This window comes from Anabrus simplex, chromosome 1 (assembly GCF_040414725.1).
Source record: "Anabrus simplex isolate iqAnaSimp1 chromosome 1, ASM4041472v1, whole genome shotgun sequence".
Lineage (NCBI taxonomy): Eukaryota > Metazoa > Arthropoda > Insecta > Orthoptera > Tettigoniidae > Anabrus > Anabrus simplex.
In genome coordinates, this window is record NC_090265.1 from 699,831,606 (window position 1) to 699,855,733 (window position 24,128).

At 39.1% G+C, this 24,128-nt stretch overlaps 1 protein-coding gene across 1 annotated transcript in view; it reads left to right on the forward strand.

Annotated features, from left to right (window-relative positions):
• Window positions 1–24,128, forward strand: part of LOC136872182 (glycerol-3-phosphate phosphatase) — a 76,689-nt gene that overhangs the window by 42,536 nt on the left and 10,025 nt on the right. The window contains exon 5 of the mRNA XM_067146021.2: window positions 12,105–12,246. Within this exon, the coding sequence (XP_067002122.2) occupies window positions 12,105–12,246 (142 nt within the window). The remainder of the gene's footprint in view (window positions 1–12,104; window positions 12,247–24,128) is intronic.

Below are 24,128 nucleotides of genomic sequence, written 5' to 3' on the forward strand. Positions count from 1 at the left end.
CGCCAGCCCATGCTTCCAGCCATGGGGCTGGGAGAAGAGAGATTCCTTAGTAGCTTTTTGCTTCTTTTAAGATCTTTTTTGTAAAGGAGGTGAATAAAAGCTGACACCCAAATAAATGGCAAATTCTTTGTTTCCCAGATGTTGTGAACGATCTCATTGAGGTGGTTCTTCCACTGAACGAGGTAGTGAGTCCAGGTTTGGTGTTGATTGCTGGTAGTTGGAGTCTTTAACAGTTGAACAGGTTCTGAAAGTACTCAGCTGGTAAGTAGCAGTTGTCCTTGTTGTAGACCACCTTGCTCTGAGAGTCTCTAATTTGAATGTTCGTTGGAGTGTATTTACTGAGATTCTGTGGGAAATTTTTTTCAAAGTCTCTGGAGTTATTTTTGGTAAAGCTCTGTTCAGTCTGGGTCAGTTGTCTGTGTGTGAAGGCTCATAGGATTTCTTGGATTGTTTTTAGCTGTAAGCTACCACTGTTTGAAGAATTTCTCCCAGTTTTCTTTAGTTTTCTGGGAGTTTCATCTCAGCCATGCTGCTTTTCTTTGGGCTGTTGCATAGTCTTCAGTCTTTCACACATACATCATTTTTCTGTGATGGTAGTGAGTTCACTGGTCGTCATGGCTAGGGCCTCCTTCAGCTGGTCCCAGTTATTCAGATCAGCATTGTTCAACCACTGAATTTTTTCTTGATTATGTTGTAATCACAAAGGCGCACACAGGAGATGCTGTCAATTGTGTACACTGCTTTATTTTCAAATTATATACACGCACTAATAAACTGCCATCCTGAACTGACAAGAAGAAGAAGAAGAAGAAGAAGACTGCCACATTAGCGTGTCAACCAATTACCAACACAACAAAATCACAACACGAGTTCACACACTTGACTAACGACTTTCACTAACAAGTCTCGCTAACAGCTCAACTCCAACCAAGACTGTCTCTTTATGTACCTTGCCTGGCCAGGCTTCTAGAAAAGTACGATACAACATGTTTTCTCATATCTTCTCGAGTCCGAATGGAAAATTCTAAATTCCCATGGAGGGAATTACGAATTAGGGAATTTAGAATTTTCCATTCGGAATTGCTAGGCGGGCAGTGGTTCCATTGTGGAAATTTATCTCCCATATGCAGTTATCAGACTGTGCCTCTTATAAGGGCTTCTGATAAGTTCACCTGCATACACCCCAGCGTCGGTGTGTAGGGTCTGACACATCCCACTCTGATGAGTCTAGTGTCGGACCTAAGACGAAACGCTGGTTAATAGAGCAAACGCCTGAAAGGCCTTACATCTGATATGTTTCTTCTCGAGTCTCCAATAACCTATGTACAAACGAATAGAACATTATATACAGTTCTAGTGACAAAGATGCATTGTTCTGGACTATTATCCTGTGTTGCACAACATTACATTGGATTTATACATCATATTTACAGGTAATAATAAATTATATACTATTAATTATGTATTCTTACATTAAATAAAGTCTTATTAATATACATACATCTTATGTATCGTGACATAACCTCACATGTTTTGTTACACAAGACAGGTCATACAACACACAAATCATAAATGATACAATCACAATTTATACCAAATAAAGTCTGTACATAACTATGTAAATAATAATAATGAATACAGAACTGTGGAAATATGCCCTGGAAGAAACAATTGACATTCTACACCAAACCATTGTAGATATATGGGGAAAAGAACAACTACCAGAGGACTGGAAGCAAGCCTTGATCCATCCTTTACTCCCCCTGTGGGTGGGGGCTGTAGAATAACACCCACGGTATCCCCTGCCTGTCGTAAGAGGCGACTAAAAGGGGCCTCAGGGGCTGTGAACTTTGGAGCGTAGGTTGGCAACCACGGGGCCCTTAGCTGAGTCCTGGCATTGCTTCCACTTACTTGTACCAGGCTCCTCACTTTCATCTATCCTATTCGACCTCCCTTGGTCAACTCTTGTTCTTTTCCGACCCCGACGCTATTAGGTTTGCGAGGGCTAGGGAGTCTTTCATTTTCACGCCCTTCGTGGCCCTTGTCTTTCTTTGGCCGATACCTTCATTTTTCGAAGTGTCGGGCCCCTTCCATTTTCCCCTCTAATTAGTGTTATATAGAGGATGGTTGCCTAGTTGTACTTCCTCTTAAAACAATAATCACCACCACCACTTCCATCCTTTACACAAGAAAGGGAATATAAGAGATGTGAACAATTACCATGGAATTTATCTTCTGTCAGTAGCCTATAAGATCCTGTCACTATCCATCCTTAAAAGACTAGAACAGCAAGTTGAACACAAACTCGGGGAATACCAAGCAGGTTTTCGGAAAGGCCGATCAAGTGCAGAACAAATACTTAACCTAAAAACCATAATAAGATACCAAATGCTGAGAGGTCGAACCTATGTATCTACATTTGTAGACTTCAGGAAAGCATACGACTCTATCGACTGTGATGTGTTGCTTAACGTTCTTGCAGAAATGGGAGTCGAGGGAAAGCTGCTGGCGATAATAAGGAAACACTAACTAATACCAAATCCAAAGTAAAATTCCAAGGTTGTCTCTCTGAATCCTTTGATATCAAGACAGGCATTCGACAGGGAGATGGGCTGTCACCTCTTTTGTACAACTGCGTACTTGAGAAGGTAATACATGAGTGGCGAAAGACGTTAAAAGAAAGAAACCTTTACAAACCCGTTAGGATTGGGACAAAGAAAAACAGAGTGTAAATAGATTGCTTAGCGTTTGCTGGTGATATAGCCCTTATGACAGAAAATTTTGAAAGTGCAACAGAACAGATCAATGTGTTGAAGGAAGTAGCAGAACAAACAGGTTTACAAATTTCCTTTCAAAAGACAGAAGTAGGTCAAATATCAAAGATGATACGGCACAACTAAACACCAAATATGGAACGATGAACTGCGTTAGTAAATTTAAATACCTTGGGGAATGGATTCAGCAAAATGGACTTGACAAAGAGGCCATAGCAGCAAGAATCAAGAAAATGGAAGTCACTTTCCAAACCACCCGCAACATATATAACAAGAAGTGCTTTTCCCTGAACACAAAAATTCGTCACTACAACACTGTCATCAAACCAGTATCCTGTATGCATCTGAATGCTTTATCCTGTCCGAGAAATGTTTGCTTGCAGATTTAGAGAAGAAAGAAAGATCCTACACATCTTACTTGATCCAAGCTACAAAAATGGCATCTACATTAGAAAATCCAGGCAAGAAGTATACTCTAAGACAGAGAAGATCACGAACACAATGTGTAAAGGCAGAGTTCACTTCTACGGTCATATACGACGGATGATTGACTCTTGATGGACGAAACGTATCTTCAGTATATTTGACTCAAAACCAAAAATGGCAATGCCATGGTACGTTAATGTCAAGAAAGATCTTAAAAGAACTGGGCCTACAAGCAGAAGATGCACACGACCGAAATCTTTTCAGAGCAGCCATCAAGACTTTTGGGACTTTCCGGGACAAAAAAACAGGCAACTGGTGCTAAATGAACCGAAGAACGTCGTGCTAAACACAGTGAGCTAATGAAGACAATGTGGATCAAGCGAAAAATGAACAAATGCCAGAATGTAAAGCAAGGCTTATCGTGGTCCTTAGTTGGCCAATTAGCAAAGTTGGATGAATGAATAATAAGAGATGGAAACAACTTAATATCCACTCCTCACAAGTCATAATAATAATAATAATAATAATACCTACTGAAATGAAATGGCGTATGGCTTTCAGTGCCGGGAGTGTCCAAGGACAAGTTCGGCTCGCCAGGTGCAGGTCTTTCGATTTGACACCCGTAGGCGACCTGCGCGTCGTGATGAGGATGAAATGATGATGAAGACGACACATACACCCAGCCCCTGTGCCAGCAAAATTAACCAATGATGGTTAAAATTCCCGACCCTGCCAAGAATCGAACCCGGGACCCCTGTGACCAAAGGCCAGCACGCTAACCATTTAGCCATGGTGCCGGACATAATACCTACTAATTGAGCTCGATATTTTCACTAGTTACCCATGGATTTAGAGAATTGTTTCCAAGTTGTACTAGTCCATTACACTTGCATTAATATCCCCCCTATAACTTGAAACAATTTCAACAGTCTATCACACTTGTTGACTTTGCCTTGGTCGTAGATTATATCTTCTCTTCTCCTCGACGTCGCTGGATGTGCTCTCCTTCTCTTGACCAGATCGTGCTGTGTTGGGGGTTGGTACACCTTGCCACCAGCCTCCTCCTCAGTGGTAGTCGATGCTTTCTCCTCATGACCAGATTGTGCTGTGTCATCAGTAGCCTCTCCTCCAGGTGGACCCGTGGCAGTACCAGGCTTACTCTGTATACGCAGTGGTTGGGTGACTCGTTGCAATTCTGATGCGTGGACCTTGACAGGAGGGTTGGTCTTTAGTAATTAGACCCCATGGACCAGCTGCTTATCGACCTCCATGGGACCAACCCACTTAGGTGCGATACCTGCGTGAAACCCACGAATGTTATTACTGACTGGGTGGTTACGTCGCAGCACTTGTTGGCTTGGTAGGAAAATATGGGTCTCTTCGACATCTTGCGCATTGGCCTGTGTAAGGGATCTCTTCTCGGCCAAAGCTTGCTTTTCATTGATGTCCTGCTGCTGCTTACTTGGCCACCGTGCTAGGGAAACAGCTGCATCATCTTGACTAGAAGTGGATGGGGGACGAATTTCCCAATACCCGGTGCCATAGAGCTGTCGACCAAGGAATAGCCAGTGACACAGTTGATGCGTCGTCGCAGGGCAAAGAGTGACTGCGGTATTTGATGGTCCCACAGTCGATATTCCTTGTCTATTATGTGAACCCATAGCATCCTTTTTAGCTCCTGGTTCTGCCTTTCCAGTGGATTGGCCCTTGGGTTGTAAATAGGGGTGGTCCAGTGCTCCACACCCTTTCAGTCATCATTTGCTGCCACTTCCTTGATGTGAACTGACTCCCATTGTCTGACAGAATGCACCGTGGATAACTGTAGCGGTTGAATATCTCATCCTGTAGAAGACTGGTGATGCATCCCGTCGTGGCTTCTGGTATCGGAAAGGCTTCAGTCCATCTTGTGAAGAGGTCGGTGAATATTAGGAGTCCCGTCTTACCCCTTGGTGTCCTAGGGTAAGGACCCATCAAGTCCACGGCTATGACCTCCCAAGGGCGTTGTGGCCATCTTCCTCGCTGACTGGAATCTACCTTCCTGTTGCTTGCTATGGTGCACGCGTAGATGTAGCATCCTTTCATAGAGTCAAGGATGTCTCTCCGCATGTTGAACCTGAAGAATCTTCATTGAATAGACTGATATGTCTCGTCTCTTCACCTCATGGATGTCCAGCTTTAGTACTGTTGTGAAGCTTCTCAAGGATGTCCGTCGTGTGCTGTCTAGGGTTCACCACTACTGCAGGCGTGTCAGAGAGGTGAGATCTGTACATTAAGAGTCCTCCATCGACCCAAAAGTTCTTGTAGCACATCTTGAATTCCCTCAGGACGAGTCAACTATCGGTGTTCTGTCTTCTAATCCATTGCGTCATAGTCCTATAGGGCTTGTCTTGTTCTTGCCATTGCTTGATTACTCCTAGATCAAGTTCCTTCTTGATGATCATAAGAATAGGTTTATTGGGTTTGCTCGGGGTTTTTTGTGGAACTCCCTCTCGACAATGGTGCTCCTAGCTTGAGGTTCCATCTCCAGGTGCCTAGATAAATTGTCTGCTCCTATGTTCGTCGATCCTGGGACTTGACACACATCCGAATCAAATTTTGCGATTAACAGAGCCCATCGCATCAGTTTAGATTTTGAGCCAGAGACCAAGTTCAGCCATTTGAGAGCTATGTTATCGGTGTACAGCTGGAACTTCCTTCCCTCCAAGTAGCCTCTGAATTTGTCTAATTTGGCTAATGCTTCCTCCTCGGCAGTGCGGTAGTGTTGTTTGGTGGGAAGTAGCTTTCTACTGGCATACTCGATGTCCCTTCCGCCGTCACTCCTCTCCTGGAATAACACCGCTCCTAAGCCAGAGTCATTGGCATCGTCTGCAGGCACATCTTCCATTGAGGGTCGGGATGGGCTAGACCAGAAGCGTTGCATATCGCAGCCTTAAGGCCTTGGAATGCCCCCTCTTCCTTGCTGGTCCATCAGAACGGGTGGTTGTTATGCAATAGATCGGTGAGTGGTTTTGCCTTCTCTTCAAAGTGTGGCACCAAGCTGCTATACCATCCACACAAGCCAAGGAACTGACATACTTGTCGCTCGGTCCGCGGGCGTTCAGCTTCCTCGATAGTTCGATTCTTCTCTAGTTGCCTTTCTGAACCTTCAAATGTTAGGACATGGCCAAGAAATTCTATGTGAGACTGGGTGAAGTGGCACTTCTCCAGTTGGCAAGTCAGTCCATGAATCTTCAGTCATTCCAGCACTTTCTTCAGGTGCTCAAGGTGTTCTTGAAAATTCTTGCTGTGGATTAGGATTTAAAGATAAAAATTTCATTGTTCCGTATTGAAAAGTATCACAGTTAAAATTGAAATAATAAATAAAGAGGTTCAACCTATTCAGTACAAAAGAATAAGAAATGCAGTGATTACATTCTTATTTAATAATAAGTAGAAGTGGTACCGGTTTTGACTCTAGTCCAGGTCATCATCAGCCGATTAAAACATGAAAAACAATGCATAGGAAAAAGAAAATAAAAGATCAAGTTCACTCTGGATCAGTAGAAGAGGCGATATAAAAGTGACGGGGGTAGACATTAAATAAGAATGTAATCACTGCATTTCTTATTCTTTTCTATTGAATAGGTTGAACCTCTTTATTTATTATTTCAATTTTAACTGTGGATTAGGATGTCGTCAAGATACATTTGGCAGAAATCTCCAACGTATCCTGACAATACCTTATCCATCAGTTGCATGCAGGTTGCAGGAGCATTCTTCAGTCCAATTACTATAAACTGGTACAATCCTCTTGGTATCATGAAGGCGGTCAGTGGCCTAGAGCTTTCCTCGACCTGCACTTGCCACTATCCAGAGTTGAGTCCAGTGTGCTGATAGTCCTAGATCTGCTTACATGTTTCAGTGAGTCTTTCAGGTCAGGCATGGGGTAGATGTCACTAACGGTCTTCTCGTTCAGCCTGCTGAAGTCCACACACAGTCGATGCTCCCCATTCTTCTTCTTCTTCTTCTCCTCCTCCTCCTCCTCCTTTGGTGGGACAATAGGCGAAGCCCAAGAGGATGTAGAAGGTTCAATGAGACCTTGTCCTTCAATCCCTTTAATCTTCTGAATAACGAAGTTGGGCTTATCCGGGTTGATTGGATATGGGCGTTGCTTGATGAGTGAGAAAGTGCTGCAGTCAATGGTATGCGTTACAGTGGTAGTACGTACTATTTTATTGGTGATGACTTCTGGAAAGTCCTTTAAGGCATGTCTCATCTTCTCTTCCGCACTTGGTTGAAGATGCGTTAACTGGATATCTCCCAGGTCTAAGTCGACTTACACATCATTGCGAGTCTGGAGATTTCCATCATGCCAGGCAACACTCAGGCGCCTGTCTTTACCCAAAAAGACTTCATGAGCTGCATTGTCTAGAATTATCTTGTATTCTACCAAGAAGTCATGACCTAATATAATGTCAGGTATTAGGTTCTGAATCACTGCAACATTAATTACACTAGGCAGGTCCGTGCATTTACCGGTAAGGTTAGTCTGTCCTTGGATGGGATTATGTTGCCCCGTCTGCTGCTCCCACTACCCTTCCGAGATGGTGAGACTTCATAGGCGGTAGTAATCTGGCAACAGACCCATTTACAAATGAGTGGCTTGCTTGGCTGTCAAGTATGGCTGAAAAATTCTTGTTCTGTATCCTTAAGATGAAATGGGTGAGGTTGGCCTGTGCTGCTCACAATCTGACCAATCCCTTTCCTACTTACCAGGGCTGCTTGTCTGTCGGGTCTTGAGGCGCATTCCTGTTCCCGGTCCCATCCCCCCTCGATCTAGAATGGGCTGGGCCTAGTTTTCTGATGCCATAGTTGGGCATTTGTTCTTCAGGTGTCCCGTATTTCCACACTGGTAGCATTTCCTAACTGAGCTGGTCTCTTCCGTGGCTTTACTCTTATGTTCTTCTTCCAACTGGGCAATGACTCTACGCAGATCATCAAAGGATCTCGGTTGCGATACTTTCACTAGGGGTCTAATCTTATCGTGGAGTAGCTGTACGATATCTGGTAAGATCTCATTCTCGCTTCCTTCAGGATGCAGCTGCTTGAAGAGCTGGTACTTCTGGAGGATGAACGTGCTAGCTTTCATGCCGTTGGGTTGTGCATCATTCAGTAGCTTCCTTTTCACAGAGCTCTTCACCACTTCAGAACTAAACCTAGCAAAGAATTCCCTCGTAAAATCAGTCCAATTTAAGTTTAAGCCCTTCAAATTATTCCACGAATTAGCGGCTTGACCCCTCAACTGCGGTGTGACGAGTTAAACGATGATATCTTCTGGTAGATTAGACCTTCCTAGTAAACTGACCAATCCCTCAGTGAAGCTAGTCGGGTTCTCTTCCAGTCGCCCGTGAAATTCTGGAAGGCTCTGTATAATCACCTTTGGTCTAGGTGTCCTGTATTACCAGTTAGTTTTGATGGGGTTGAAGGTGTGGCGATAGGTCCTCTTCAATTTAATTTATCTTCTACTACATGAAGGATGGTCTCTCTCATATTCTGAACATCTCCTGTGATGGTTGAAATCCAGTTTTCTAACCTTCCTTCAATGGCAGAAATAGGGCTCCAAACATTTTCCTCAACGACTGAAATATGGCTTCCAAAATTTCCCTCAACAGTAGAAATTCTCCCCTCAACCTGTTGTTTGATGCCGGAAACCTGGATTTCCACTTCCTTCTTGAAGTTCTAGATGACCCCTTCCAGCTGGCTTACCCTACTATCGATCTGCTCAACCTGTCCCAGTTTTGAACTGATGTCCGTTATCTGCTGTGTTGATTGATTACTGACATCACTAATTTGGGAATTGATCTGTGACTTTTTTTATTCTAGGCCCTGCTTTACTTTGTAAACCTGCGTGTACACTTGAGATATTTGTCTGGTTAAAACTGTATTAGCTTGAGAAATCTTCATCTACCTTTGAAATTTGTTTGGAAATCTATTCTGTTAAGGCAGAATTAACATGTGAAATCTGTTCTGTTAAGGTGGAATTAACATCTGAAATTTTGTCATTTACTTTCGAAATGTTGTCAGAAATCTGTCCCATTATGGCAGAATAAACTTGTGAAATCTGTTCTGTTAGGTGGAATTACCATCGGAGATCTTACTATTGAGTGTCTGGATCATGCTCATTAAGTTGGAACACATTGTGGTCATATTTACCTCCTCTTCCAATGATGAGTCCGGATGTTCGTCCGCCTTGACGGAAAAACCTTTCAGGATCTTCACAGTTTTTGGTGAGGTCTCTTCTAGCCATGTCTTTACTGTTCTCTTACCGCTGTTTGTCGGAAGATTTCGTTTTGCGAGTTTGTCTCGAAGTTGTTTTACAAACGTATTTTCCAATATCACTCTCATTTTCTCCTGATTTCCACTTACACTAGTATTCACTACCAAAAATTATTCTTCAGTCTTGTACATGGTCGCCATTTGTCGTAATCACAAAGACACACACAGGAGATGCTGTCAGTTGTGTACACTGTTTTATTTACAAATTTTATACACATTATACACACACACTAATAAACTGCCACCTTCAGCTGACTCGGAGGAGGACACATTTGCATGTCAACCAATTACCAACACAACAAAATCACAACATGAGTTTACACACTTGACTTACCTATTCCCTTCTATTCCTTTTATATCGATATAATAAATAAATCACTCGCGAGAATCTAACTCAATTTATGTTATTTTGAAGACAATAACAGTAAAACATATCAAGCTTTGACTACAACTCATCAATTCATGTTAATATCTACCAATCTATATATATTTTATTTAAGAAACTTATCTTTTTTCCTTCGCTTCCAGAGTGAAATCATTGCTCTTTCATCCTCCACAATCGTGAGTGATGTTCATCTTGTGTGGCTGGTCATCTAGGTATCATCTGCAGTGTTGGTCCAGCTCAGGTTTGTCCAGGTAGCCCGTCTCATGTCTTCTTAGAGAGCCAGATGGATCTTGAATTGCTCAATCACAAAGATAAAATACATGATGAAATCAGCTGTAACATATGAATGATATCAAAGCCTTCTAACATACTATAACAATTAGATTTCGTTTAAGATTGCATTTCATAATTCTAATTTCTATCAGACCTCCAAGATGTCTGCAATTATCTCAAATTATGTGTTATTTAAAATTGCTTTATGAATGGCAGAATGATGATATTGCGTTACCCCCTGTGGGTGGGGGACGCAAACGAAGAACACACCCACAGTATCCCCTGCCTGTCGTAAGAGGCGAATAAAAGGGGCGACGCAAGGGATGATTTTATTAGAACCATGAAACTACTTGTGATTAGTACCACCACGCGGAGAACACCATGGGTCACTTTTACTTGCACGTAGTACCACTGTGTTAGGTTCAAAATAGGTTTGTGATTAGTAGCGATTGTGTGTGGCTCAGGATGCATTTTACAGTATCTGTGATTCGTACCCCTATATGAGCAACACCACGGGATGTGCGACACCATGGTTCTGCCTTGCCTATGCTTAGTACCCACGATGTAAGGAACACCACGGGATAGTGCGGGTCCCTCTGGTTAGTCCACTTATGTGAGGAACGCCATAGGTTTGCGTTGCCTGTAAATAGCACCGCAGTGTGCGAAACACCATATGTTTGTGTTACATGTGAGAATTTCATTACCTGTGAGTAGTACCATAATGTGTGGAATACCACGAGTCTACGCTACTTTTGATTAGTACCGCAATATTGACAAATACCATGGTTTTATTTTCCTAGTAATAAGTACCACTATGAGGGGCCGATGACCTAGATTTTGGACCCGTTTCGACTACAAGAATCATAGATTCAGTATTGTGCTGTAGAAGCAGTCCCTTAGTCAGTAATACTATTATTTAATGCTAGTTTCTGGGAATTTTGGGGATTGCGGGTCAGATCCACTGATTGTTTTAACTTCATATTCATCCATTCTTTCTTCGTCCTCACATTTTTAAATCTGGTCAGTGGAGGATTATGGATTTTTAAATCGTCATACCATTTCGTCTCATTTCGTACCATTAGGGGCCGATGACCTAGATGTTATGCCCCCTTAAACAACAAGCATCATCATCATGGATATTGCGTTATACGAACTGCTTGTTTCTCTGGACAAAGCTTTTTTCTTTCCGTCTATAGTATGGCTGAAAACCAAATTTTGTCACGTATCTTAAATATATATATTTATATATTAAAAACACGTTTTATATTAATATTCTTCTCTATTTTGCATTATTTTGTTATTCTATCGAGGATAATAACTTCTTTTTCTTAAATTATCTTTTTTCTTTATATTTTACAAGATTCAGTTTGCTTCTCAGTTGCAGTACGTCTGCTTCCTAAGCTTGCTTTGTCTTTCACTGCCATTACGATCCTATATATTTTGACATTGCATTACTCTGAATTTCCATGACATTTTACAGTGTCATTCATTATGTTTAATTTCATTGTCAGTAATCGCGTTCATTGTGACTCCATTCATTTGTATTTCTGGAATAGTGGAATGGCACATTTTGGATAGTGTTGGGAGAGATCCAGGTCTTCTGTTTCCTAGGTAGATGTCTGAAGTCTGTGGACTTCACACCATACCATAGTTGTAGCAATTGTTCTCCGTTGCAGTTATTTTTCTCGCTGATTTTCTTACAAATCTTCTCGTATTTATGTATATAGATCTTTCTGTGTCAGATCATTGAACATTTTCATTCTTGCTTCATTGCTCTTCCATTTAAATTTCTTGCTCTTATTTAAATATTATTCTTTCAAGTAAAAATATAGGCCTAATATTTACAAATTAAAATCTATTTATTCCTCAAGTTGAGACTTCAATTATATGGATTATTTTCATTCTTATTAAATGAACATTAATTTTTTCAGGAACTGGAAGTATTGTTGCTGCGGTAGAGGCTTGTGCTGGAAGACCGGCATTTAAAATTGGAAAACCAAGTTCTTACATCCGTGATGTCATTGTAAAGAGGCACAATGTTGACCCAAAACGAACACTCATGATTGGGGATAGGTAAGTTCTAGGCATTCTCTTAAAGACATTTACACCATTAGGAATATCGAAAGGTACACAGAAAGGGATAAATACTGTACAATGACAGGTGAGTGTGAGAGGAGGTAGAAATGGGAAGAAAACTCAAAAGGGCGAGGAGAGTCTCTGCATCTTCATACATTGCTATCTTCAAATAGAGTGGCTTTCTCCTTCATTCATTGTCTCTTCCCCTGTCCTGTGTTTACCTGGCTTTGTTCGTACCCTACATTTCCCACATCAAGACTGGAAATTTATTAGGACAGCTCCTTGGTGAGTGTTGATAAAGCTGGAAAGCAGAAATGACATCTTCGAGGGCTGAGAAGAAATGGATGTACAGGGTGACCCAAAAATCCATTAACATTTGACGAGGCAATACTTCATGGAATATTGGCGGTAGGGAGTTAATAATTTACACACATGATTGGCATGATATGGGGTTTTGTTGACACCAAAATAAAGTACGCAAGAAGTCACAAGTCTACCGTGATTGTCTGACCTCATTAAGGATGCTAAAAGACAACATCCTACAGCAATTTCTCATCATACCTACAGGTGTGCTGTATATTGCTGTTCACAACGTTGTCCCTCGTCTACAGGTATTGTTGATGAAGGATAGGTAACATGTTGTGCATGTGTTATAAAGAACATCGTCTTAGATAAACCTCGATCATTGTGCTAATTATTGCTTGTGTATTGTATGAAGCGCCATGTGTTGTCATTTTGTGTACTTAAATTTGGTGTCAATAAAACCCCATGTCTTGCCAATCATATGTGTCATATTACCTCTCTACCTTCATTATTCCGTGAAGTATTGCCTCATCAAATGTTGATGAACTTTTTGGTCACCCTGTAGAAATGTTAAGTAAAGACGAATACAGCAGCGTATGAAGATGTGGAAATTGCCCTTGACCTTTTGTGTTTTCTTTTTACTTCTCTCTCTTCCATACTGACTTGTAATTGTATTGATTCTATTCTGTTTTGTTCCTATTCAGGCTTCTTCGTCTTCTTCTTCTTCCTCCTCCTCCTCCTCTCTTTTTCTTCTTCTTCTTCTTCTTCTTCTTCTTACATCACCCTTTTCCAGGTTACTCCTGGGTCAGGCAGTGGATCATTGACCTCTATGCCTCATACTGGCTATTATTACAGTGGGCCCACCACACGCAAAGGCTCTTGTTCCTACCTTTCTGTACACATTGGAATCTTGTTAGTATGTTTGTGAAGGGACCCAAGAATTTGGATATCATAGATGGGAAAACATAACAAAAACACGAAATTTGCAATATATGAACTTTGAATCAAATAGTATTTACCTCACAGTCAAACACAAATATTTATATTGTTGTGAAATACATATATATGGTTGATTGCTTTGTTGGTTTTAATTTTAAAATTGTACTGTCCATCTTGTTTAGTAAAGTCATTATGTCATCATCAACTTTGAAACTACACACACATATTGCATCCCTATATCAGTTGCCTCCATTATATTTGACACCATAGAAATTGGTTCAGAATTTGGCTCATCAGCCATTAGATGCTTTAAAATCATCAAGTCCCATCTTCTGTGCTAAATGTGTTGCCTGAGCTTGAACCATAGTACTATCTGACAGCATGTTTGAAGCTCACTCTTGTTCAAACCATTTTCGGAGGACTTTTAATTCTGAAAACTGACCCTGGTGATTACAGTTTCTTTTAGCACTTTTACCATCTTCAAAAGCAGTTTTAATCAGTTTAGCATAACTGAGGAATATTTAACTCCCATGTTAAAGTCTTTTCAGTTGTACACTGTTTGTTATTTGCCGCACTTTCTTTCCATTGCAAATATGCAGATAATGCCTAATTAAAATATAGGCGAACAGCATTATAAGGCAAGCTTTCATCACAGAATGAATGAAAGTAGGTATTCTTTAATGACACTATCAGGACCACACGTTACTAAACCACTAAAGCATTTGTTTAATCTTAGCCAGAGTGATGGCACTTGAATATGGTTCAGAGATCAGCTTTAAAAAAATGTTTGCAGTTGTTTGCGGTTACAGGAAGATTCATACTCTCGGAGTGGAAGAGAAATCAAGTTTTGAAACTTGTAGAGCTTTATGAGCAATACCAATGTCTATTTGACATTAGAAGTGAAGACTATACTAGCACAATAGAATTTACTGGGATGATGTTTTAAACAGCATTTGTCAGCAACTGAATGCCATTCACTCAAATACCATACAGTACAAACCAATGTAAAGGCAAACAGACAGCAGCCATTCTCTGGACTCAAGTTTCCAAATTGTTAGTGAATAAAACCGATCGTGGGTGATGAAACGAGAGTCTTTCATTGCTCCACTGTTTATGAAATAAAATACTGGATACCTGCTGTGTCACTAAGATGCGTACATGTTATTGGCTGTAGGTCCAATTGGACTGACAAATGCGCAGGGATTGATCAAAATATTCAATGAGGGACTTCAAAATTTGAATTTAGTAAGCGGGAGCAACATTTTATATATACAGGATTTTCCATATAAAACCTGATTGCTCGCGTGCGGTTGAGCCAAGGCCAGCCAGCCGACTGGCTTCTTGCACACCCACAGCCCACCTGGCCATAGCTGTATTTGTGTATACATTAGAAGTCTGTTATAGCGAGTATGGTATATATTGAGAACCCATTATAATGACAGTTTTTGTCTGTCCCTTCAATGTTTCTATATTAAATTATGTATTATCCTTTGGTTACAGTGAGAGCCCTATCACTGACGCATCTAATATTATGAGCGATTAAGCATGCACGATTTTTTTCCATTGCCTTTGCTGGTGAGATGTAGTGTTTACCGTGCACTATGTCTTCTAGTATAGGCTAGAATAAATTTGTTACTTTCATTGCCCGGTCTCAGTCTCATCCTTGGCTTTGACAATATGAAATTGATATACAATAATAAAGTTTTATTATGAATCCACCTGTTCAATACATTATAATGTTGTCACATTTAAAATAACTTCATTAGTTAAAAAGTTATATATGGGACATGTTTTGCTCTCTTATAGAGCATCATCAGCCAAATTTGAATCTCGAATAATTGTTATTTACTTAAATAATGACTTAAGAACTATTAGAACATTTTTGACAAACTTAAAACTTATTCTATTAGAATATCATAAAATATAAAATCTTTGTATACATGGCTTAATTACATATGCTTAATAGGAAGATACATTAAAATTATGGAAGAGAGAGTGCTAAAATATAAAATAAAATAAAAATATATATATCATGTCCAAAATCTTAGAGAGACGTGAAAATCAATCTTAGGAGTTAAGTTTGAGGATTTTCTTGGCAATGAGATCTGGTAAAAAAGTTATTTATCCCTTGTGGATAAGAGTCTATAAAGATTCAAATTATCGTCAATTTGATGATTGAACTTGTAACAGGATAAATGTTGGTCTTCAAGAAATTTAAATGCTTGTTGTCATATGACCTCGGCGAATGCTGTTGAAAAGATATGTTCTTATAGATGTCAATGACCGTTCGTTGAACTAATGGATTTGATAAGGATGATTGAAAGGGACGTAAATAAACGTTTGTATTGAAAGCTGCTGCTTGGTTTATCTTGTTGAATGTCTGTAACAAGAAAAGGAATCTTGTAAGTAACCGGAATTTGTGTTGCTAGTTAAGAGTGTGCTTCTAGAAACGTCACTTACCCCTTCAATTGCTGTTTGTCGGTTTGGTGTTGTCCGAGGTTATGTGGTGACTGTTCTGTGTCTACTCCTTGTGTTGTAAGAGTGAGGTTTTGGGGGTTGAGGCGAGGGAGTAGGGGTAGGAGGAGAAATGTTTGTGGGTGTGGTTTTGGAAGGGGAATGTCTAGTAGGAGCGCAGGGAGGGGTTGAGTTCTTTAATGTTGGATGATTATTAGTTGTTTTGGGAATGAAAACTTTGGCAAAATTACTTTTTTCTAGATTAAGCGTCTTTAATAGTTTCGGTAATTGTTCGTGTAACGGATTTCTTATTTCAATTTCGTCACTTAAATTTTTTTCTTTATTGAAATACTGGTCTAAGTGGATATAAATATTTTCTAATTCTGTCATTAGTTTACCTTTTTCTATCTTCTTTATAATTTTTAGGTCTTTCTCTATGGTTGTAAATTGGTGGCCTGACTCTCTCATGTGAGCACTCATCGCAGAATGTTTGTTGTGCTTTGTAGCATTAACGTGTTCTAAGTATCTTGTGAGGAAGTTACGGCCAGTTTGGCCAACATATGAACATTTACATTCTACACATGTTAATCTATAGATGCCAGAACTTAGATAAGGATTATTTTTGGAATTTATACTATTGTGGTTGAAAAAAATGTTTCTGTTTGTATTTTGTGTTTTGAATGCTACATTCACATCTCGTTTTTTGATAGGATTAGTTATTTGAAAAATGGCTGGATTGGTGAATGTAAATGTATGTAATTAAGCCATGTATACAAAGATTTTATATTTTATGATATTCTAATAGAATAAGTTTTAAGTTTGTCAGAAATGTTCTAATAGTTCTTAAGTCATTATTTAAGTAAATAACAATTATTCGAGATTCAGATTTGGCTGATGATGCTCTATAAGAGAGCGAAACATGTCCCATATATAACTTTTTAACTAATGAAGTTATTTTAAATGTGACAACATTATAATGTATTGAACAGGTGGATTCATAATAAAACTTTATTATTGTATATCAACAGATTTCAATACGGATTAAAACATGAGATTAGTCACTTGGAATATGAAATTGACCGAGGTATGAGCGATGCTAGTAATACCATTCCTTATGCAGCCAGTCCCTGTTATGAATGGTGTGAAAATATCACTCATAGGGTTGGTTGGTGTATGGATTTCAGTGGGCTTGGCAGACTAATATGTAATAGCATCTTCTGGCTCGGTGAGGAAAGCAATGGGAAACTACCTCACTCCTCGTTTCCCTAGTATGCCTCTTCAGTGACAGCTAGGCTAACTATAACAGCTGTTGGTGGAACTGTGGAGGATCCAGCCAGCCTTTGGGCTGAATACCCAACATACATACACTGTTATTTATGCATGCAGCGATTATATTGTATGCGGTCTATCATCTTCATTATCGTTTCCTTGCTATGTCCACTAGGGAGCGCTCTCGTCAGCATTCGAAGGCGATGTCAGAGTCGATTAGTAATACCCGTCGACTGCTGTTCTGTAAACAAAAATGGAAATAAAAGAGGAAATGTGGAAATAAAGTGTCCGATAGTAGTTGTTAACTTGTTAAAAATAAGGGCTGAAGTAAACGATTGCTTGATTTTAATGCTAAATATTGCAATTAAGAATGGGATACACCTCAAGATATAGCAGAGTGCATCATTGATTTCATAGATTAGTTTTATATTTTCTTGCATTTAGTTACATTTCAGAAAGGCTGTTATCATGTAAATTTATAGTGAGAAGGTTATCACTTTTCTACTGACGCTTGATATATGTTTTCATGGTACATCGCGGTTAAGTTAGGTTAGGTGACGCTGTTTGAAAAAGAAAATGGAAACATTTGCAAAAAATGTGATCGATCATCTTTGGTACCATCACTATGTACTGTACACTTGCGAACTCCCTCGTCGAAATTTGAAGGTGATATTGGATTCGATTAGTAATACCTGTAGACTGTTGTTCCCTAAAGGAAAATTCAAAATGAAAAAAATAACACGTTTTCATTATAAAGCATAAATAACGTGGCTGATAGCAGTTGTTAACTCTTAGAAATAAAGACTAAAGTAAACTATCACTTCATTTTAATGTTATGTGCTGAAATTAAGTAAGAATGTGATACACTTCAAAATATGGCAGGGTATATTACTGATTTAGAGAATAGTTTATATTTTCTCGCGTGTAGGTAAATTTTGGAAAGGCTGTTCTCATGTAAATTTGTAGTGAAGAGGTTATCATTTCTCTACGTGCGTTTGAAATATGTTTTCATGATATATATACTGCTAGGTTAGGTGACGCTGTTTGAAGAAGGAAACTAGAACATTTGCCACCGAGGCCTCTGGAGTGGTATTATAATTTTTTCAGAATGAAATTAAACATACACTTTCACGTCGTATCAGATTTTGAAAAACAACAAATAAGTAAGCCGTAGTGTGGATATCATCCACGAAAATGCAAGTTTTGAACAAGCTGATAGCTGTTTCATACCGATTTTAATGTGTATGGGGATTTTCCTGACTTTTACAAAAAAAATTGGATATAACGACAGCCCGTTATAGCGAGTAAATTTTTTGCCATTGCAAATTCTCGCTATAATGGTACTGTACAGTATAAGAAACTAAACTCAACTCTTACCTCATAGCAAATGACTTTTAAATGCATCTTAACTACAAAAAAGGCAGAACTTACAACAGGTGTAACGGGCACTATAAGAAACCCTGGACACAATTCAAATTTTATTGAACTTGTTATTAATGTTGTTCATCGTGCTTTTTAATCACATTCTTAAACTAAGGAATTTTCAGTGATTTGTACATGTTGTTTTATCTCATGTTCTTAATGCAGCTGAGGATGATAGATTCAGATCAAAACTGGTACTGCAAATAGTGTATTTTTAAGCATAAATACATTGTACTTTTAATAAGCAGCATTGGTTAGGTGGAATTACCCCATTTTACAGTCATGAATTTTATCAATACGGATATGAAAATAATAAAGTATAATAAATGATAAGGTTCATGGTGTGGGTTACTGTAGTCACATCCTAGTTCATGAACCATGGGCAACGGCTGAGTGGCCTAGTAAGTGGTTCTTGAAAACATCTCCACTTCAGCCAAAACAATGGTTAAAGCCAAATAACAGACTTCAGTTCACGCACTTTGCATCTTATTCTTTCCGTTTTGGTCTTGAACTCCCAGTAAAATGAAGACACCTGTTATTCGGCATTAACCATTGTTTTGGATGAAGTGGATACTGGCCTCTACCTAATAAATGACTTCAGGCGTGATCAATCCTGTTTGAAGTGTTACTACTCCATGTCTGCAACAACATGTGATTTCTCTTGCCCGACTCACGTATCTATACAAGAGCGAGATTTAATTATTTCTTCATTCAAAAGAATATAATCATCATTTTTTGTTCTGTATGAACATTCTTATTAACTGACTGGTAGCAATGAGTTTGATTATGTTTTTAACCTCTGGCAACACGGTTACGTTCTTTTTTTTTTTTTTTCACTTAGCCATGATGAATAGTCATATATTTTCACTCTTGTTTTATGTTTGAACATTCTGATTGACTGACTGGTAGCAATGATATCCTACTGGTTTTAATTATTTCACTACCAGCTCCGTATTGTACTTTCTGTTTTTAACCTCTGTTTCAACGTTCTATGTTTTTTTCACACTAGTTTTAAGCCTTTTTGATTTTCTAAATGTAAATGTTGATTCTTACGGTGCCATATATTTTAAGGACACTAGGTTCGGGGCCCTGACCTAACTTTAGGCTAAGTTTTATTTTGGCTGATGATGCTTACAACAGTTAAGCACCGGGCGAGTTGGCCGTGCGCGTAGAGGCGCGCAGCTGTGAGCTTGCATCCGGGAGATAGTAGGTTCGAATCTCACTATCGGCAGCCCTGAAGATGGTTTTCCGTGGTTTCCCATTTTCACACCAGGCAAATGCTGGGGCTGTACCTTAATTAAGGCCACGGCTGCTTCCTTCCAACTCCTAGGCCTTTCCTATCCCATCGTCGCCATAAGACCTATCTGTGTCGGTGCGACGTAAAGCCCCTAGCAAAAAAAAAAAAAAAAAGAAAACCAACAGTTAAGCGAAACATGTCCCATCTTACAACGCCTGTTAGAATATTTATATCCTAAATATAAGGAAAGATTAGTATTGGAAAGGTGGTGTTTAACTATTATTCTTATTTTAAGTTTCGTAATTTTATAGTAAATTTGAAAATAATAGATTCTGTAATTTATTTTAAAGCCATCTCACCAAGAATTGCAATTCTAATTTTACAAACCACAAACAAACTTGACACTATCAAAACTGCTCATGCTCAAAAATGACTAATGAAAAAAATTTCCTAAAAAAAACTCTGAAGAAGTCAATAATTTCTGGGATCTCCTTGATCAGACAATGAATAAAATAAATATGAATAACATCAAGATCCTTATAGGGGACTTTAATGCTCAACTGGGTAAGGAAAAGAAGTATCGAGATATAGTAGGAAAGTGGACTCCTCATAAATATACTAACAGAAATGGCCAAAGTCTCATAGAAATTTTCAGAACCCATGGACTAATCTCCAAATCTACATATTTTAGAAGAAAACCACACAAACTTAAAACTTGGAAACATCCTGATTGGACAAAAGGGGAATGGCAGCTAGACCTTGTATGTATGGACAAATTCTTTCACAAGGAAATCCACAATGTCAAAGTACTAAGAGGAACAGACACTGGTTCAGATCATTGCTTAGTTAAAATCAAGATTAAATTTACTCCATTAAGAAGAAAAAGATAAAACAGAGTTGGAGAGAAAAGGACATACGACCCTCATCAGTTAATCCAGAATGCCTAGTATTGGGAAAGAATACGAACTACAGGACTAACAGACAATTTAGATGACCTAATACCAATTCTTAAACAGAATGCAGAAGATCTAGCTCCATTAAATCCAAGGAAAGACATACCTGGTGGTCCTCTGATTGTGATAGAATGCATGAAAAAAGACATCAAGCTTGGTTGAAATTTCAGACCCACAAAACAGAAGAAAACGCCACTAACCTCAAGAATATCAAAGAATTCACCCGAACTATTAGAAGAATTAAGAGAAAATATCAAAGATATTTAATAAACTCTATGGAGGAAAATTATTACAAAACCAATTCTAGAGATTATTAAAAAGCATTTGGTAAACAATTGCAAACATACAATCCCCACACATTATTGTTGAAAAATAAAGATGGAAAAATAGCGCATAACAATAAGAAGAATGCAGAAATCATGGCAGAAGCCTTTAACAAGCTCTTGAACAGTGATGAACCTGAAAAGCTCTTATTAATTGATACACATACCCTGATAGAAACTAAACCAGAAAATATAAACCCACCTACAGCAAAAGAAGTTGAAACAATACTTAAGGAAATGAAGAACTACAAAGCATGTGGAGAAGACCAAGTTTTTGCAGAGATGTGGAAATACACTGACAGTTGCGACTTGGACATCCCTCCATATGATATTACAAAAGATTTGGATACCAAAAAAATTCTCAGAACAGTGGGCAACAGCTATAATTAATCCAATTCATAAGAAAGGTTAAAGAAGTTATACAGACAACTATAGAGGTGTTTCCATCCTTGACTGCACGTATAAGATTTTCTCTAAGATTCTATATAATCAGATTAAAGAACAACTTGATGAACAGTTAGGTGAATACCAGGGAGACTTCAGACCTTGGAGAAGCTGCTCTGAACAAATAATAACTTTGAAGCTAGTCATGGCATATTACAGAAAATGAAACAAGCCCCTTTCAATAACATTTATAGATTTCAAGAAAGCTTAAGACTCCATCCACAGACCATCATTATTAACAATTTTAAGACATTTTGGACTTCACCCAAAGCGAACCAAACTGATTGAACTTACTCTTAACTAATACAATTTCTAAAATTAAGTTCAGAGGAGAACTTTCTGAACCATTCTTGGTAACAACTGGTTTAAGACAAGGTTATAGATTGTCACCTCTTCTTTTTAACTATCCACTAAGAGTACATTATGAGGGAATGGTAGAAGAAAAACTCCAAAATATAAAAATTGGAACCCAGAAGGATAACATACGTTTGAACTGTCTAGGATTTGCTGATGATCTAGCTCTGCTGGCCAATGAAAATGAAATGAAATGGCATATGGTTTTTAGTGCCGAGAGTGTCAGAGGACAAGTTCGGCTCGCCAGGTGCAGGTCTTTTGATTTGACTCCCGTAAGCGACCTGCGCGTCATTAAGAGGATGAAATTATGATGAAGACGACACATACACCCAACCCCCGTGCCAGCAAAATTAACCAATGATGGTTAAAATTCCCAACCCTGTTGGAAATCGAACCCGGGATCCCTGTGACCAAAGGCCAGCACGCTAACCATTTAGCCATGGAGCCGGACTTCATGCCAATGATATTCAGGAAACAAAGCAACAAATAAAATCTTTACAGGAAATAGCTCAAAATATTGGTCTGAATATTTCATTTGAAAAAAAAATTATGCTAACTTAATTTCTGCTTGCAAACAAAATTAAGCTGGGAGACCAAGAAATAAAAATTGTAGAAAAATTTAAATATTTAGCCGAAATAATCACATATAACCTGAACAAGAAACCAGCATGACAAAATAGAATAGATAAACTGGTTACAGCACAGCATGTTGCCAAGAATACATATAATAAAAATTGTCTGTCAATGGAAACCAAATTGAAACACTACAAAACAATTACCCAGCCACAAATTACATATGCATGTGAAACATTATTCAGAACAACAAATACAGTTGCAGTATATAGAGTATCAAGTTAGAAAGGAGAATGGTGAGAACCTGTTTAAATAAAAATTATCAAGTAAATGGAGTCTGGAGACTAGCTTCCAATAAAACACTTTATAAAGAGATAGAACCTGTGACTAGCACAATGAAAAGAAAAAAACTAATATCATTATTAGGGCATCTGATACTGTCACCAGAAAATAGAATCAGTAAAAAATTAATAGAAAAATTATGTAAGAGTAATATTAGATGGATCACAGAACTTACACAAGACATGAGAGAGTTACATATTACAAGAAGATTTAAAATAAAAAAACCACAAACCTACTACGCTGGCGTAGCAGGAGGAGAGGTGATACTCCCACGTGGCACATCCCAGGTGGCATATAGGAGGTCCTAACTCGCTTGCCGGTGGACTTGAGGGAAATAAAATACCTCTCGCGGACCAAACACACAATCCCCTGTGGGTGGGGGACGCCGATGAAGAATATACCCATGGTATCCCCTGCCTGTCATAAGATGCGACTAAAAGGAGCGACCAAGGGATGATTTTATTAGAACTATGAAACTACTTGTGATTAGTACCACCATGTGGCAAACACCATGGGTCGCTCTTACTTACGCATAGTACCATTATGTTAGGTACCAAATATGTTTGTGATTAATAGCACGCTCCCCCTGTGGGTAGGGGCGGTAGAATAACACCCACAGTATCCCTTGCCTGTCGTAAGAGGCGACTAGAAGGGGCTCCAGGGGCTTTGAACTTGGAAGCGTGGGTTGGCGACCACAGGGCACTCAGCTGAGTACTAGCATTGCTTCCACTTACTTGTACCAGGCTCCTCACTTTCATCTATCCTATCCGACCTCCCTTGGTCAACTCTTGTCCTTTTTCGACCCCGACGCTATTAGGTTTGCGAGGGCTAGGGAGTCTTTCATTTTCACGCCCTTCGTGGCCCTTGTCTTCCTTTGGCCGATATCTTCATTTTTTGAAGTGTTGGACCCCTGTGATTAGTATTGTATAGAAGATGGTTGCCTAGTTGTACTTCCTCTTAAAACAATAATCACCAACACCACCACCACTTAATAGCACGCAGGAGCAACGTGCTGTCAGTCCCCCACTTAGAGTGCACTGTCGGCTTTTACAGTACCTGAAATTACCGTGTTTACGTGAATAATCCCCGCATTTTTTAAAAAAAATTGACATGTGAAATTGGGGTGCGGGTTTTATTTGTGTTGGCCTTTAATTTTTTCAAAATGAGCCTTCCTAAAATTAGGGTGCAGAGATGATTCGGTGGCGGGGATTATTTGCGTAAATACGGGTATTTACGCGAATAAACTCCACATATATTTTTAAAAAA